Consider the following 17,683-nt stretch of genomic DNA (forward strand, 5'->3'; position numbering starts at 1 on the left):
GATGATTGACTTTGTCTAACGGTTTATTGTGGTTTTGGAAAAACATTTTGAGCTATATGCGACAGGCGTTACGCTTGGAAGTCCTGCAGGTGAACAGAGACTGTCGGCAGACCCTCTCAAGTCTTTGCATATTTGAAGTATTTGCCGACAGCATGAACATGAGCGCACTGAGGCACGTCTCAAGAGCGGGGGGGACTTTGCATTTAGGAGAGTATTTGCGTACTTGGAATGTTTCTTTATTACCCTCGTTTCTATTTTTAGTAGCAGGACATTTTTAGTACAAGTTATATATTTAAAGTACAAACATTTAAAAAATCGTAATAAGTAGTTTATAATGTATTCAAAAAAAAATATATATAATTGATTAAAGAAATATAATTATAACAAACACAACATTTAAAAATTTGAATTGATGAAGATATAATTTATAAAACTTATTAAGAAATTATTTTGAAAAACAATATATATACTGTGTATACATATATATATTTTTTTTTTAATGCATGTCACTAGAAAAATGAAATGTATAACTGTATTAAAAATAAACATTACAAATGTAAAAAATATTTTTTTATTATTATAATTTATAAAAAAATGTATAATGAATGAAGGAATGAATAATTTATAAAAAATACTTATAATTTTTAACATCTGGCACACATTGTGTCAAATGATGATTAATCAGTCAAAACCACATTAGAATTATTAATATAAATATAAAATTTGTATTCATGCTGGATTCATATGGTTTTGAAATATTTTCATACAATTTACAACAGAAAGATTTAATGTGAAAAATGTCCTGTGGTGCAACCATTAAAAAGCAATGACATATTTTCCTTACACTTCAAAATATAATCATTATTTTCAAAAACATCTTTCAATGTAAGATAAATGTAAGTAAAAAGAAGAAATGTATAATATTTGTTCATGATATATATAGACTGTTAGCATGAAATCAGCATTGCTATTCTTAACTAAAACCAAAACTATTAAAAATCATTTCAGTAATTGAAATAGAGCTGAAATAAAATTAAATAGAAATATTAGATGAAAACTTGAGAAATAAGTTAAAGTACTAACATGATTAAAACTAAAACAAAAACAATTAAAGCTAAATAGAAATAAGAATGACAAAAGCATATACAGCACAATGACTAAAATGTAAACTAAAATGAAAATATACAAGTAAAAGCTAATTCAAGATATCAATAAATATGATAACACTTTACAATGAGTTTCTATTAGTTCAACTAAAAATGAAAAGTACTTCTAAAGCATTTTATAATCTTAGTTTGTTCATTTCACCATTTACTAATACATAACTAACATCAAAAGTTGTATCTGCTAATATTATACAATCATTATTATGTGTTTTACCTAATATTACAGTTGCACAATTACATGCAACAAACCCCAAACCAAAGCCTATAATAAGTACATGTAGTTGATTATTAATACTCAGTAGTTATATATATATATATATATATAGTTTAACCAATTTTTAAAGGTGTCGTTGTTACAGTGCAATTATAGATTTGAGTACTGAGTAATACTATCGGGTTAGGGTAGGATTAGGGTTTGGTTGAGGGTTAGTTGCATGTAATTATGCATAATTTACTGTTATTTCTATGGTAAGTACATTATGTAACAAGGACACTGTAAAATAAAGTGTTACCAAATAAAGTGTAACCAAGATTTAAAAAACGGTAAAACTGCGTGCACAAGTGGTTCTGGGAATAGAGTGAAGTATTATGAAGGATGTTACAGTACAGCGAATCTGTGGACGTCTCCCTGCTTTCAGTGAGGATTGTGGGGGAAACTGTGTGGAGTTATGCTCTCCACAACACACACTGTCTGTGACGTACCTTGATGTCGAAGTTGCAGTCGAAGCGCTTGATGAGCACGATGAAGGCGCTGGAGAGGTTGTCCCTCAGGGGAGGAGGCTCGATCGGCACGCAGGCGTTCTCGGGACGGGCCCCGATCAGGAAACCCTGCGGACATCAAACCACACTGTGTCAGCAAACAACGCCTGTCCCAACAGCACCCTCTGCTGAGGGGAACACACACTCATCTTCACACTACATGTTCTCTCCCGCGTTATCCGTCGACACCTCGTGTTTTTGAGGAACGGGTTATTGGGCCACGAACATGAGGCCAGCGCATGACTGAGGACGAGCCACAGGAACACTCCAGCCCAGACGAGGAACACACGGGACCGTCCCGACACATGAAAGACACCATTCAGCTCGATGACAAGCGCATCACGGCCGCACTATATATCGGCTGGCAGATGACTCTACTTTCATTATTTCATGAACATTTCCTCTGCTGTTATCTAGCAGAAAAAATGGAAAAAAATGAAAATAATTCACAGTCCTGTTCCGCATGCCATGTACATACGGTGTAATTATTACAGTAATTACAATAACTGGGTAATAACTATGTATTAGCCCTGAACACAACCTTGTGTAGTTCCCTTGTATTACCAGTGCTGTCACACTGTAAGCACACGCGCTGTAGGATAACACTGATACATGTTCAATCTTTAGGCAATTTCAAATTTAATATCCATTTTTCAGATTGCACATTATAATGATGCCTTAATTCACTTAAAACAACTCATTTTAGTTTTTTTTGGGGTTTATTTAGACATAATATGGATTTTAATAATCAGCCATAAAATAATTGTTAATATTAAATGATTATATTAAAAGAAAAAAGTAATATTTATTTTTCACAAGTTACATTTTTTATTGTTATATAACTTGTGATGTTTAAAATCACTTGGTGTTTGGTTTGAATGATGTTTGTTTAGACAATTTTAATAATTAGCTATAACATAATTGTTATTATATTAAATATGTATTAATAAAATTAATATTACATAATTAAAAATGAATATCTATTTGTCATGCATTAATTATATTAAAAATGATATACGGTAAATATATATACCGTACATAAATCTTTTTTATTTATATATATATATATATATATATATATATACTATTATATGGAATTTTTTTAATTAGCCATAAATAATTACATGAAATACTTAATGAATTATAATGAATTGTTTAAAACATTTAATTTTAGGCTTCATTGTAAATGTATTCAGAAAAAAATGTCATTTTAATATCAGCCATTCATTGTTATCAGCCAAAAGATAATTATGCCATCATTAAATAACTATTAAATAACTATTTTAAAATACTAATTAAATTATGTTCAATAATCATCAGCTGGAATTGTAAAATGAGTGCATTTCTAAAAATAAAACATACTACGAATTATTATTTTATGCTTAAGTCATAAAAAATATATATATATATATATATACACTCACCTAAAGGATTATTAGGAACACCATACTAATACTGTGTTTGACCCCCTTTCGCCTTCAGAACTGCCTTAATTCTGCGTGGCATTGATTCAACAAGGTGCTGAAAGCATTCTTTAGAAATGTTGGCCCATATTGATAGGATAGCATCTTGCAGTTGATGGAGATTTGTGGGATGCACATCCAGGGCACGAAGCTCCCGTTCCACCACATCCCAAAGATGCTCTATTGGGTTGAGATCTGGTGACTGTGGGGGCCATTTTAGTACAGTGAACTCATTGTCATGTTCAAGAAACCAATTTGAAATGATTCGAGCTTTGTGACATGGTGCATTATCCTGCTGGAAGTAGCCATCAGAGGATGGGTACATGGTGGCCATAAAGGGATGGACATGGTCAGAAACAATGCTCAGGTAGGCCGTGGCATTTAAACGATGCCCAATTGGCACTAAGGGGCCTAAAGTGTGCCAAGAAAACATCCCCCACACCATTACACCACCACCACCACCAGCCTGGTCTCACACACTTCCTGTTCCAGCGGTGGCTCTCAGCAGCACCAGTGCGTCTCCGCTGAGTCGCGGGTTGACCCGCTTAGGGCTAGATTAGCATGATCCAGAACAGAGACCAGATTGAGCAGGATTTCCAGCAGGGATTAACTCGCAACACAATATTTAGCACAAACAGATGACGATAGATAGGTGTATTAATCTGTGTCCAGCTGAACGGGACTGAAGTGAACTCTGCTGCTTAGAAACTAATGTTAAAAGAGTTGGTTGTTGACCTCTAACAACATAAAGCTCAGTTTGGTGTGAGTGTGACGGAGATGGGGAAATCACACTGAAGTGGGGAAGTGACACACATGTGGAGTAATGTGCTTTCTGACAGTTTCACCAACACATCATGGGGTTTGGTGTCGCTCACACCAGTGAATCAGGAACAGAGAATTACTGCAGATTAGCAGGTCAATGACAATATCAACATCTGTTCTTATAATATCACACTTACATCACATTTACTGTTGCTCTGCAAAATTGTGTGAGCAAAAAAACAGTTATTTCAATGGGAAATGAAGAATTTCCCAAAGCGAATTTTGCACTGGGTTCAAATGTGACGAACTTTGCCATGGGAATACCGACATCAAGCCTCACGAGATTCGTAACCTAGCAACAAAGCATTGACGATCATCGATTGATGATGCGTTCATTTAAACGGGTTTTGTTTAACGCAATATTATGAAATGATGTATAAAAGGCTGATTGGAAAGCGGGTGTGTAGTAGGGGTGTAACAACGAATACACGTTTTCGTATTGAACCGTTCGGTACGAGGCTTTCGGTTCGGTTTTCGGTACGCATTTTTTAACCGAACCAAAGTTTCGTTGGACCATTTTTCCTGCCGACCAAAATTTCGTCATTTCAAATGTAGGCGCGTCGCGCGTGGCAAGCGCGCTCATAATGTAAGAGACGCTGGCGTGACCACAACATTGCCCAACATCAAATGGCAAATGTAATGTAAGCGGAACGAAACCACTCGTTATTGTGTGGTTGACGGACCGTTTATCAGTGTGGACCAATGCAGCGCGAGCCGATCTTCATCATCAGCACCATAGACGGATCAGCACTGTTACTACACAGAGGAATCCAGTAAAGAAAACATTTGAGTTCGCCACTGAAGTAATAACATCGCTGCGAGATCTAGTGAGAAACATTCACATTTCTCTGTTATTAACGGATCAAACAGCGCTGACGTGGAAACCAGGAAGAAACATTGTGCCATGAATGAACTATCCAGTGTCCACAGATCAGCAACATTCACCATGAGTTTACTGTAGTAACACTACTAACTGTAGCCATGAGTTTACTGTAGTAACACTACTAACTGTAACCATGAGTTTACTGTAGTAACACTACTAACTGTAACCATGAGTTTACTGTAGTAACAGTACTAACTGTAACCATGAGTTTACCGTAGTAACACTACTAACTGTAACCATGAGTTTACTGTAGTAACACTACTAACTGTAACCATGAGTTTACTGTAGTAACACTACTAACTGTAACCATGAGTTTACTGTAGTAACACTACTAACTGTAACCATGAGTTTACTGTAGTAACACTACTAACTGTAACCATGAGTTTACTGTAGTAACACTACTAACTGTAACCATGAGTTTACTGTAGTAACACTACTAACTGTAACCATGAGTTTACTGTAGTAACACTACTAACTGTAACCATGAGTTTACTGTAGTAACACTACTAACTGTAACCATGAGTTTACTGTAGTAACACTACTAACTGTAACCATGAGTTTACTGTAGTAACACTACTAACTGTAACCATGAGTTTACTGTAGTAACACTACTAACTGTAACCATGAGTTTACTGTAGTAACACTACTAACTGTAACTATGAGTTTACTGTAGTAACACTACTAACTGTAACCATGAGTTTACTGTAGTAACAGTACTAACTGTAACCATGAGTTTACTGTAGTAACACTACTAACTGTAACCATGAGTTTACTGTAGTAACACTACTAACTGTAACCATGAGTTTACTGTAGTAACACTACTAACTGTAACCATGAGTTTACTGTAGTAACACTACTATCTGTAACCATGAGTTTACTGTAGTAACACTACTAACTGTAACCATGAGTTTACTGTAGTAACACTACTAACTGTAACCATGAGTTTACTGTAGTAACACTACTAACTGTAACCATGAGTTTACTGTAGTAACACTACTAACTGTAACCATGAGTTTACTGTAGTAACACTACTAACTGTAACCATGAGTTTACTGTAGTAACACTACTATCTGTAACCATGAGTTTACTGTAGTAACACTACTAACTGTAACTATGGAAGTTTGGCAGAATTAGTAGGCAATAATGCTTTCAAGTAACATTACGTCGGTTTTATTTTGACATTATGAATACAATTGCTGCCCTCAAATGTTAATCTGAACTAAAATAACTTTGTTTATAGCTACTACAATAGTACATTTCATTTTGTCCAAAGAGCTGTTTTGTTTTATAAGCTCCTAAGAAAAGTCAAGTATAGCTCCATCATTGCTCAAACTAATAAAATATCATACTTTATGATGTTAGTTTTAATAAAAAATATAATTAAAAAAATTAAATCAAGGAAATTTCTCTGGCATTTCTTTCTTTTCGCTGTATCGGAAACGTACCGAACCGTGACACAAGTGTATCGTATCGAACCAAACCGTGAATTTTGTGAACCGTTACACCCCTAGTGTGTAGGGTTGATACAATGTTGGGCTTAAAGTGTTTGTCGGAAACTAATTTCCGCTCTTCCTCAGCGCACGATACACAGTGATACGAACAGTCACAATGGCGTTGGTTTCGCTAGAGTCCTCATCCTTTGGAAGTGCAATGAAGTGGATTTGCTTTCACAACGCGTATAAAGCAGCGTCTTGACATGTCGACAACATGAACCAGACTCTTCCAGTCTCAGCCACAGCTACAGAGTTTAAGTAGAATGAAGACCACAGACTGACATTACACAAATCGGTTAATAATAAGACACAAATCGGTTTCTTATTATAGTGTTTCCTCAAGATCGGCCAGTCAACTAATCATTCGGGCAACCGATTTTGGAAATGAAGCAGGTATGCACATCTTCTCTGATGGCTTCTCTGCTCTGAGGTCTTCAGAGTATTCACTTTTAACGTTTTAACTTTTATTAATTTCCAGGATATGAATTCTTGATATCAACAATTACATTTTCACTAGTTTAAATTATAGTTATTGATATCAGGAATTAGATTTATACTAGTAACAATGGCGATTTTTGATATCAGAAATTACATTTTTACTAGTTAAAATGCTCATTCTAGATATCAAGAATTGAATTTCAACTAGTAAAAACTATCATTTTTGATATCCGTAACTGTATTTTCACTAGTGAAATGTCACCATAGGCTGCCATTCAAAATCAATTGTTGATATCAAGTTGAAATTCCGAATACAAATATCAGCTTTGTATAATAGCAGGAATATAATTTTTGATATCAATGTGAATTCCTGATATCAAGAATTACGTGGTTACTAGTAAAAATGTCTATTCTAGATATCAACCATTGAATTGCTACTAGTAAAATTTTTAATTTTTGATATCTGAAAATGTATTTCTGATATCAATATAATTTCAGATATCTAAAATGGCTTTCTTACTAGTAACGATCACATTCATGATATCAGAAATTAACATTGTCACTAGTGAAAATAGAATTGATATAAAAAATGAACTAGTAAAATGAACTAGTATATACATACATAATATATATATATATATATAAAAATATATATATATATATATATATATATATATATATATATATATATATAAAGAATGGATTAGTATTTTGTGAAATGTGAAAATTTGTAAATATTTTAATTACATAAAATAAGATTTAACATTGTTTTTAAGGTGATCTGACCAATGATGGCCAAACATATTTCTGAACAGTATGCAAATATTAAAATAAAGGGGGAATTTCTACATTTGATTAAAACTTTCTTATGTGGATGACAACACTGTAACAAATGTAACTGCAGTTGATAAAATAATTACAAAAGCAGGCAATTATGTAATAATCAAATCATGCACAACAGTCATGTTTAACCGCCACATTTTTAATAAACCATACGCTTCATAGACTTCAACAGTGAATTCAAAGATTCAACAGTGAGAGATGTAATCAAGCTGCATTAACACACGTGTGATCATGATAACCGGGTGTTCATCAACACGACTCACCTTCAGTCCTTCACTGGGCAGCCTGTAGCCGAATCGAGCCGGCAGGTCATCAAAGTTCTCCGTTTTATTGTCGAACGAATACTGAAAAACAAACGCAGCCATTAATTATTGTCCGACAACCATGTGTTTAAATGTTGCATATCAATTTACTGTTGCAGTACGAGTGTTGGAAACTCACAGCTGAGATGTCAGCCTCCACGGGCAGAAGATTGAGGAAGGCAAATATCTGAACCGTGAAAATGGTGTAAATCTGTGTGGCAGAAAGCATCAGCATCCCCAAAGAGAGCAGCATCTTAAGATCTGCTTCAGTTACACCTGCAAATACACAGAACTGATACATTACACGTCAACAGGAAGTCCCCTTCAGAACCATTTCCTGTTTCTGAGGGCCAATCCACCCCGTTTGTCCGTTCACAGGAAGCAGATGGGAAAAATCCAGCCCTCTAAAAACTGGCCACTGGTGAAATAATCCTTTTAATATAATCAACTATTAGCAATTTGCTTGCAAAAAACAGGGCTTGATATTAACACCCGTCAAATGTGTGTGTATTTCAGCAGTGGCGTGTAACGCAGTCGCTCCTAATAGCCACTTTGGCAGGTTGAATAATATATACATTTTTCAATTGTAGTCTTTTAAAAAGGCACCTGAAATAATAAACAAAGTGCCATGTAGTATTGTCAAAAATATAGATTTTTCGAATATCAATAGTGAAATCTTTTAAACGCTTCCAATACTCATTTTCTGTCGAATAGATACACGATACCAGCTGCTCTCTCTCATAAATCTCACCAAGTGCGAGTTACATAAACCCGCCTCCCCTCACTCACTCATTTCATTTGCTCCGGATGAATATTGTTGGTGTTACAGAGCTTGAATTTCGGCGAGGGATTGCTCGTATTGTACATAATTTCACTAATTTCGAGATATATCCAGCTGCAGACCCCCAGCACCACCAGTTTCAGAACCCCAGCGCCAAAACCCCAGCGCCAGAACCGGAAGTGAGGGAGGGGCGGAATTATTTACAACGACACAAGCATGGTTATTTTTGCAAGTATTTAAAAATATTTAAAATTGTTGCACCTTTTAAATAATATTTAGGGTATGTTTTTATTACACAGTGAGTCACTGCTCGTTGTATGAACTATAACTGGTATGTGACAAATAAAGAGCAAGTGTTGTTTGAAGACGTGAGAGTGCGCGCGCGCGGCCAGGGCTCTCTCTCTCTCTGCTCTACCCTGTCATGCGCAGCAGTCCTTCTCACCGATCAAAATAGGCTTTGGCGGGACAAAAATTTGCTTTGGCGGCCGCCAAAAAGCGGACGATCTGACGGGTTTTAGAAGATTTAATACAACCTGAAACTAAAAAACAGGACCCGACCTCTATTTGAGACCGGACTTATATTTACCCAGACCTGCAGCCACACCAGGCGTGTAAAGAGACAATCGTCTATTTGGGACTCGGCTATTATTTGAAGTAGCCTACGGTACATTTTTATGGTTTCTTTTGAAACAATGCCGGATTTTCTCTCTCTTTTTAGATTTTTGACATTATTTTACATAAAGAAAAATGCATGCTGCACATGTTCTTGTGAAATAAAGTATATTTTATATAAAATGACCATAAGTTTCAAGCATTATTTTTCACCATCATGATCAGGAAGTAACTCTCATAATACAATGAAACGGATCACTATATAGAATTATATTACACAAAATCAATGTTTTAAAATGCTTATTGTACTATACCTTAATGTATCATTATAATACGTATAAAGTATGACGTTTCGTGTGTAATAATGCCGTTTCGTGTCTAAGCAAATTACGCTCCAAAGCGTTAAGCCTTGTTTATACTCGACGCGTCCGCAAGAGCGCGAAGTGCGCGCGGCAAAAATGACGTCATTGCGGTGTGGGCGGTCGTGCGCGTTGGGTGCGCAAGACCCCATTTCGCCTGGCGGTGTGCACGGCACTTTTTGTAACATCGCGCGCGGCGCCGCATCCGAAGATGAACGACTTCGAGCCGAATCTGGCCGAACTGGTGCGTCTGTATCAGCATGTTTATGATCCTTCTATACACAGAGACATTTGCATTGATGGGCGACCATAAAAGCCTCTCATTTTTTGAATAGGAACACATTTACATTAAGCACCCAGTTTGCACTCTAAAGTAACTGCTTATATTTACAAAATAAGCCTACAATAGCAGAAGTAAGCCCTGCTGATGAAATTAAGGTTTAAACACTCTTCAATAAGGCTTCAGTTGTTTACTAGTTTACATGCAGTGAAAGTACAATAAACCTACTGCATTTATTACTCTTTTTATATGAATCAGAAATTAATAAACTACTAATAAATGGCAAACTACTTCTTCACTGCTGATTCCTGGTGGTTTAGAGGAGAATTACTCCGAGTCGCCCCCTGTCGTTTCACAGAATAGCACAACGGCGAGCGCGTCAAGTATAAACGCCTCGTCCATATGGAGAGGTCCGCGCGCAGTCAGCGGAGACTCGCGCTCGTGCGGACGCGTCGAGTATAAACAAGGCTTTAGGCGGCGTTACTCGGTTTAGAACGTAAGCTCCACCCCTCACTTCCGGTCCTGGCGCTGGTGTTAGAACGTAAGCTCCGCCCCTTACTTCCGGTTCTGGCGCTGGGGTTCTGAAACTGGTGGTGCTGCGGGTCTGCAGCTGGATACTATTGTGCTAATTTCAGCAGATTTTGTGCTCACACCCAAAGGGCGCACGCATAAAGCCGCCTCTCAGCACTAAATTGAGCTCTTTTTCCACTGCTCATTGCGCTTAAACAGTGAAATACACACATAATAATGTCAAAACGCCGGTCTTGGCGAGTATTCACGTAAACACACTCAGTTGTGTTTTAGATGAGAAAGAAAACGCATGTGTAATGGATCCGCGGGTCAGGTCTTAAAGTGACAGCAGCCTTATATTCCTTCTGCAAAATTATGAGATAATATAAAAAATATCTATATGGCAGTTTTTCCCCATGGTATCGATGTCAAAATTGTGGCCATTGAAAATGCTGGGTGGCTAATAACTTTGGAAAACCACTAGCCACAGTGAGCTAAAAAAAATAAAATAATGTCAAGCCATGTATATTTTTTGAGAAAGTTTCTTTTGGCCACGTTTGCAGTTACAAGGCTAATGGGACCATGATAAACAGCCAAACCTTGACCCATGTCAATTTCTTGCTCAACAATGGTGTGAATTTAAGGCTGAACCACCAAACAAATCTATATTTTTGCAATGCCGTTTGTTGTCTAATCACAAGCGACGCCTATATTTAGTAGACCACGCACTCCTACTTATCGCTGAAAACAGCAATAGTAGCAAATATGCAATGTAGGCTACTAAAATGTGTTAAAACTAATGATAAACCAATAATACAATTAAAAATGTAATTAAAAAGAATGCAAAAAAGTACGGGTAAAAAAATAACTGAGCTGGCCATCAAAGGGTGCGGGGCAAAACAGCTTATGTCATCTATAATTGTACTTTACCTTTTATTTTTTTTAGTATTTACTGCATACAAAAATACAGTTCATTGTGCAGTTTTTAGACTACAGATAAACAGACTTTTGAAGAAAAAACAAGTTTATTTAACCTTACATAAACCACTTTACGACATCCATTTAAATGTTTATCTCTTGAGCAGTTTTAAATGATCTACTTTACTTATCTGATCATGCAAAAACTTCCTTTTTATTCCCTTAACAGCATATTGTACAACATCGGGTTGCAAAAAATAAATAGTCCACCAGTCAAAACGATTACATGCATAAAGCACAAGACCGTTTGGACTGACATCTGCATTATTTAATCTCAAACTGGCTCGAACTGACTTGTAATGTCGCAAATCACATTGGTCTGTGACTGTATTAGCATGCTGGCTAACACACTGTAGCTTAGCGATCTACTTTAAATCTACACACATTACCAAAGTCTGCACGTCAACATGCCATTATAAAACATGTCGATGTTCACGCTGACACGGAAAAGGAGAAAACGATCAAAGAGAACCGCAAATAATCCAAACGACGTGACTGTGCCTCTATCAGCAGAGAGAAATACAAACAATCAAACTACAGGATAAATCAGCGACTTACCATTACATTAGATTGTGCGCTTTGGTCCTGGTATATAATAAAACCCCAATGACATTACAGCTGAGTCAAATTATAGGCTTTAAACTGCTTCGTACGAGCTCATGTGGTCGGCAGGCCAGACTGAATGTCAACAGTGATCCAAAAACACTCACACACACTCACTCACACACACTCTCCTGCTGAACGACACACAGCGCCCTCTAGCGCACAGACGCAGGACCAACCCGAGATGGTCTTCTGTTATTACTGGGAGACAGTGTTGGGGTAACGCGTTACAAGTACGTACGTAATCAGATTACTTTTTCAAGTAACTAAAGAGTAACGCTAGTTACTTTTTCACATTTATTGCCTGACAGACAGTTCTCCTGTCCCCATGTTGAGACAAATAAAGCGAGGTGGTGTGTGTGTGTGTGTGCTCCTCTGTGTAAACATGATGGGTATTTTAGTTCTAGACTAAATGTGAACATGCATTTACTCATCTCACTTGCATGAAAACATTCAGTATTCCCAGAGACTAAGGACTTTGGTATTCCTCAAAACGAATAAAAACAGTAAAATGCAATCTCAGAATTTTACACAAAACTTTCACAATTAACTATATATTAAATTACACAAATATACTTTAATCTCACTTTATTAACCAATGTCTTTGCTGCTGCTGACCATCAATGATCTAATTCAACCATATAAAAAGCAAAAATGACTTTAGATTATATTTAGAAATAAGGGAGTTGCACTTCTTCTCCTGTCTCCTATAGTTCTGTGAGCCAGATTATCAGCAGCTGTGAGGTTTGCTTGAGCTCGTCCTCTACTGTACGGGTGTAAATATGCATCTCTTCAGCCTGAGGCGTGTTCATTTCACTTTTGGTGTGAAAGGGCCTTAACATTTGCCCAAAATATAACTTTTTGTTGTTGTTATTAAAAAACAAACAAGCAAGCCCAGCCCAGGTGAGAAAAAGTAACGCAGAAGTAATGTAACGCATTACTTTTCATAAAATGTAATGCAATTAGTCACATTTTTGTGAGTAATGCAATATTGTAATGCATTACTTTTAAAAGTAACTTCCCCAACGCTGCTGGGAGACACAGAGCCTTATAGAAATTATGCATATTCACCTCTGAGTATATTAACTTATGATGGAAATATGCTAAATGTTACATTTCTAATTGTTCGGTTTTTTGGGTCACTAGAAAAAAAATATATTGATAAAATGCATGGTTATAGCTTAAAATATTGAGAACAGTAGGGTTTATTTTAAGCGAATTATATTTATTTCATAATGAGTATTTGTTGCGTGATGGTTTGAGCATGCGGAGTTGTGCCGTAAGCTTCAGAAAAACGTAGAGTAGCGTCTATTGTTGATTCACAAACGGAATGCCCTGAGCACACAATCCATCATCAGGAGCACACAGCCCGTTGGTATGTAGCGAATTTAGAACCTTTTGAAATGTTTATCAGGAGGTACGGTCTGCTGTACTTTAATTGAGGAATGTTTAAAGTTTCGTGCGTGTGTAATTGTTGACATTTGCCGCGCTTAGTCCGTGCTGAGAGACTTAATTGTAGTTAAGTTAGTGCGTGTACTGTTCAGTTCTCTCGGTTTGCGATATGTTCGAACTCTGGATAATAAACAAATTACCAGGTAAACTAATGTAGCAGATGGTTGTGGTAGGCGACGGAGTTGCATTCATTTTGGTAAAACATTGTAATGATTGATGCACTTTGCCTGGTTACTCATGTGATAGCTATACTCTGCGCAGGAGCGATGCTATGCATTATGGGAAATGTAGTTTCTGCGATGTTCTGATACAGCTGTGTAAAACTGTATAGGGGATTATATGATAGTGTATTCTTATTTACAAAAGAAATAAATCTAGTTATTTTATTGTAACTATTTCATGTTTGTTTATCTTGCATTATATATTCAATGGATATATTTGTAACACTGTTTTATTTCTTATTTCAGGTTTATGACCTGTGGTCAATTGTATAAATAAACAAAAATACAAGACTAATGACAAACACGAGTCGTGCCATGTGTGCTGCCTGTTACTAGCCTATTCGGATGGCTGAAAATCTAAAAAGATCCGAACAGTGCGTGTGTAATTGTTGACATTTGCCGCGCTTAGTCCGTGCTGAGAGACTTAATTGTAGTTAAGTTAGTGCGTGTACTGTTCAGTTCTCTCGGTTTGCGATATGTTCGAACTCTGGATAATAAACAAATTACCAGGTAAACTAATGTAGCAGATGGTTGTGGTAGGCGACGGAGTTGCATTCATTTTGGTAAAACATTGTAATGATTGATGCACTTTGCCTGGTTACTCATGTGATAGCTATACTCTGCGCAGGAGCGATGCTATGCATTATGGGAAATGTAGTTTCTGCGATGTTCTGATACAGCTGTGTAAAACTGTATAGGGGATTATATGATAGTGTATTCTTATTTACAAAAGAAATAAATCTAGTTATTTTATTGTAACTATTTCATGTTTGTTTATCTTGCATTATATATTCAATGGATATATTTGTAACACTGGTTTATTTCTTATTTCAGGTTTATGACCTGTGGTCAATTGTATAAATAAACAAAAATACAAGACTAATGACAAACACGAGTCGTGCCATGTGTGCTGCCTGTTACTAGCCTATTCGGATGGCTGAAAATCTAAAAAGATCCGAACACTAATCCAATTTAGTGTAAAAAATGTGTTTGCATACAAATGCTAACTGTAGTCAAGTGTATTTTGGGATACAGAATTCAAATTCTGCTAAATATAGTTATAATTAAAATACTATAAATATTAAAGTTGCATAGACATTACAGTATTTACTGCAGAAATAATAAGATGCTATTCGCTGCGTCGCCACGGTTTAAATATAGTCGGCTTTTTTATAATTTTATTTTGCTGTCGTTTCCTTTATTAGTGTTATTGTTGTGGTTGATATGTGCTTTAATATTATGCTTATTTTTCTGTATGTTCCTGTTTTCTGCAATATATATATATATATATATATATATATATATATATATATATTATAGTATGGATGCATCACACAGACTTGAAAGAAGTTGATGAAAACATGACACTATTTCAAAACCCATGATTCAGTGTCAAGCGTGTGTAAAATTATTCTCAAATCTTTCTTTTATTACAAAAGAAAGCGCTATACATAATTACAGCATTTCTTTCACAACAAGTATATGCTTTAGTGGTTAAAATAGATTTCACTTTCAACTTTTGTACTGTCAACTTAAAATTTTAATCAAATTAATAAATTTTACTCATCATGTAATACAAAAACAAACCAACAATCTAATAAAACAAACCTAATTCTTCAGAAAATGGCACTGTAGAAGATAATGAACATAATAAAGCAAACGTACATCCACAACCGGTTACGCTTCGCTAAAGGAAAGGGGGAAAACAAGACGCCGTGCTTCACATTTAAACTAATATATACAGTCCACTGAATATATCCAGGGTGCAGAAACATTTTCATTTCAAATGCAGCCATAAGAGCTACTTAAAGTAGGAAATCAGATTATGTACAGTGAGGGCCATACACAGGTGGTACATTCAACACTTTCCTCTAGTGTTCACACAACTTCACAGCCCATAAAAAGACCATCAGGTCATATTTCACTCAAACAAATTACATAATAGCACTTCGCATAAAGTGAAAAAATTCTCATTGTGAAAATATTTCATGATAAGTGTACTTTTCCAAAATGTGATTATTACTAAGTGTAATATAGTAAAAATGTAGTAATATAGTTTTCATGAATTAAAAGCTGTTCAGCAAATACTTAGACAATGCCTAAACACCTTATACTTTAATATATTACTGATTTATTATGTTGTTGCATCAGAAATTAGCAAAAATGTGGTTAATTGTCATGGAAAATGTCACAAATATGTTTTTGTTTTTTTCCCCTTCTGGTTGTGGAGTGAAATATGACCTGGCACTCAAAAACATCATAATGGAAATCAACAACTCAAGAAATGTTCCCCCTGGATTTAAAACGCATTAATACTGAATAAAACAATCAAACACTTTTGTTCTGGCCACTTTATAAATCCCCCCCCATTCTTTCTTCAGTTTACACTGGTCAAAACAACCAAAAACGGTCAACATGTGCTCGGGTCCACAGACCGAAAATCCACGAGAAGAGGAGAAACCGTCATTCCTGAAACTCTCGGTATTGCTGTGGTCCATTTAAGTCCATTACGCAGTTCGAGAAAACAAGGCTTTAGGCTCCAAGCTGGAGAAGATGCGGAGGAAGAGACCCATGGACGCCCGCCAATGTCTATCAATGTTGCTTTAAAAATCTGCAGAGAAAGACCAAACGCATATACAAGCAGACATCGTCGAGATATACAGCCCTTTGGACGTTTCAAGAAATCAAATCAAATATTTGGAAGAAGACAAAAAAACAATTAAGAGTATGGTGATTAAAAAAAACAGTATTAATATGTGTGTGCACGTATAAACATTGTATTTAATTTAAGCAAATTCAGTGAAAATAACAGTTGTCTTGAACAAAACTTGCCATTCTTGTACCTAATAGCAGATCCATCACACATTTGATTATTTCGGTGAACTAAATAAGCCGTGAAGCAGCGGAAACGCTCGAGTCCGTTTCTTCACCTGTGATCCTGCAGCACCAGCGCTTTCGGTACGTTGTCATGCAGTGCAAACGTGAGCCAGTGTTTTTCTGTTACAGCGTCACGAACAAGTGGCTAAAGCTCGTGTTTGCCTGAAGCCTTGACTTCTGACCGCTGGATTCATCCCAGCTATCGACATCTACAGTATAGTTTGGCACAGCATCACAACACGGAACGACAAGCCATCTTTCCCAGACGTTGTTGTACTATTGATCATGTCTAAATCCAAATTATAGCAGCGTATTAAAATAATCGGATCGGTTTAAGATATCGTAAAACTGCTAATTGAGTAACAAAGGCCATTCAGGATGTGATGAGGGCGAAAAATGATATATTTTAGACATGATGTTTAAGAAATGATGGTATTCAAACTGTAGACAAACCCCCAGTGAGTGTTGATGGCAGTGCAAGAGTATCCAGCATTATTCTGAAGGCAAGGTTTCTCATTATTTCACCCTCATGTCTTTCCAAACCTGCAGATTCATGATGCTTATAAACTGGTACACAGGCTGTTTAGCTCTAAAAATGAACAAAATGTGACCAAAAAAAAAAAAAAAGCTTTTTGGAGCTTGACCAGTCACCATTTATTTAAATGGAGAGAAGGTCGGACACTGCAAAATAAATGTTAAAAAGGTTTGAAATGACATTTGGTGAAGCATTCCTTAATGACGCACGAACAGCCATTAAACCGAAAAAGATTGAGATCTTAAAAGCGACCTCAAAAATGAATGATAAATCAGATCAGATGAGGCATTCCCAAAAGAAAGAAAG

The 17,683-nt window shown here is 36.1% G+C and overlaps 2 protein-coding genes across 2 annotated transcripts in view; one reads left to right on the forward strand and one right to left on the reverse strand.

Annotated features, from left to right (window-relative positions):
* Positions 1–12,400, reverse strand: part of rnf13 (ring finger protein 13) — a 32,667-nt gene extending 20,267 nt beyond the window's left edge. Inside the window, exons 1-4 of the mRNA XM_056260548.1 lie at positions 12,248–12,400; positions 8,309–8,445; positions 8,131–8,211; positions 1,869–1,994 (exon numbers count right to left, since the gene is read on the reverse strand). Of these exons, the coding sequence (XP_056116523.1) occupies positions 1,869–1,994; positions 8,131–8,211; positions 8,309–8,422 (321 nt within the window). The 5' untranslated portion in view covers positions 8,423–8,445; positions 12,248–12,400. The remainder of the gene's footprint in view (positions 1–1,868; positions 1,995–8,130; positions 8,212–8,308; positions 8,446–12,247) is intronic.
* The window catches only part of armh3 (armadillo like helical domain containing 3), a 138,640-nt gene that overhangs the window by 58,465 nt on the left and 62,492 nt on the right, over positions 1–17,683 (forward strand). The window lies entirely within an intron of this gene.

Source organism: Rhinichthys klamathensis, unplaced genomic scaffold (genome assembly GCF_029890125.1).
Source record: "Rhinichthys klamathensis goyatoka isolate OS25496 unplaced genomic scaffold, OSU_Roscu_1.1 h1tg000009l_1, whole genome shotgun sequence".
Lineage (NCBI taxonomy): Eukaryota > Metazoa > Chordata > Actinopteri > Cypriniformes > Leuciscidae > Rhinichthys > Rhinichthys klamathensis.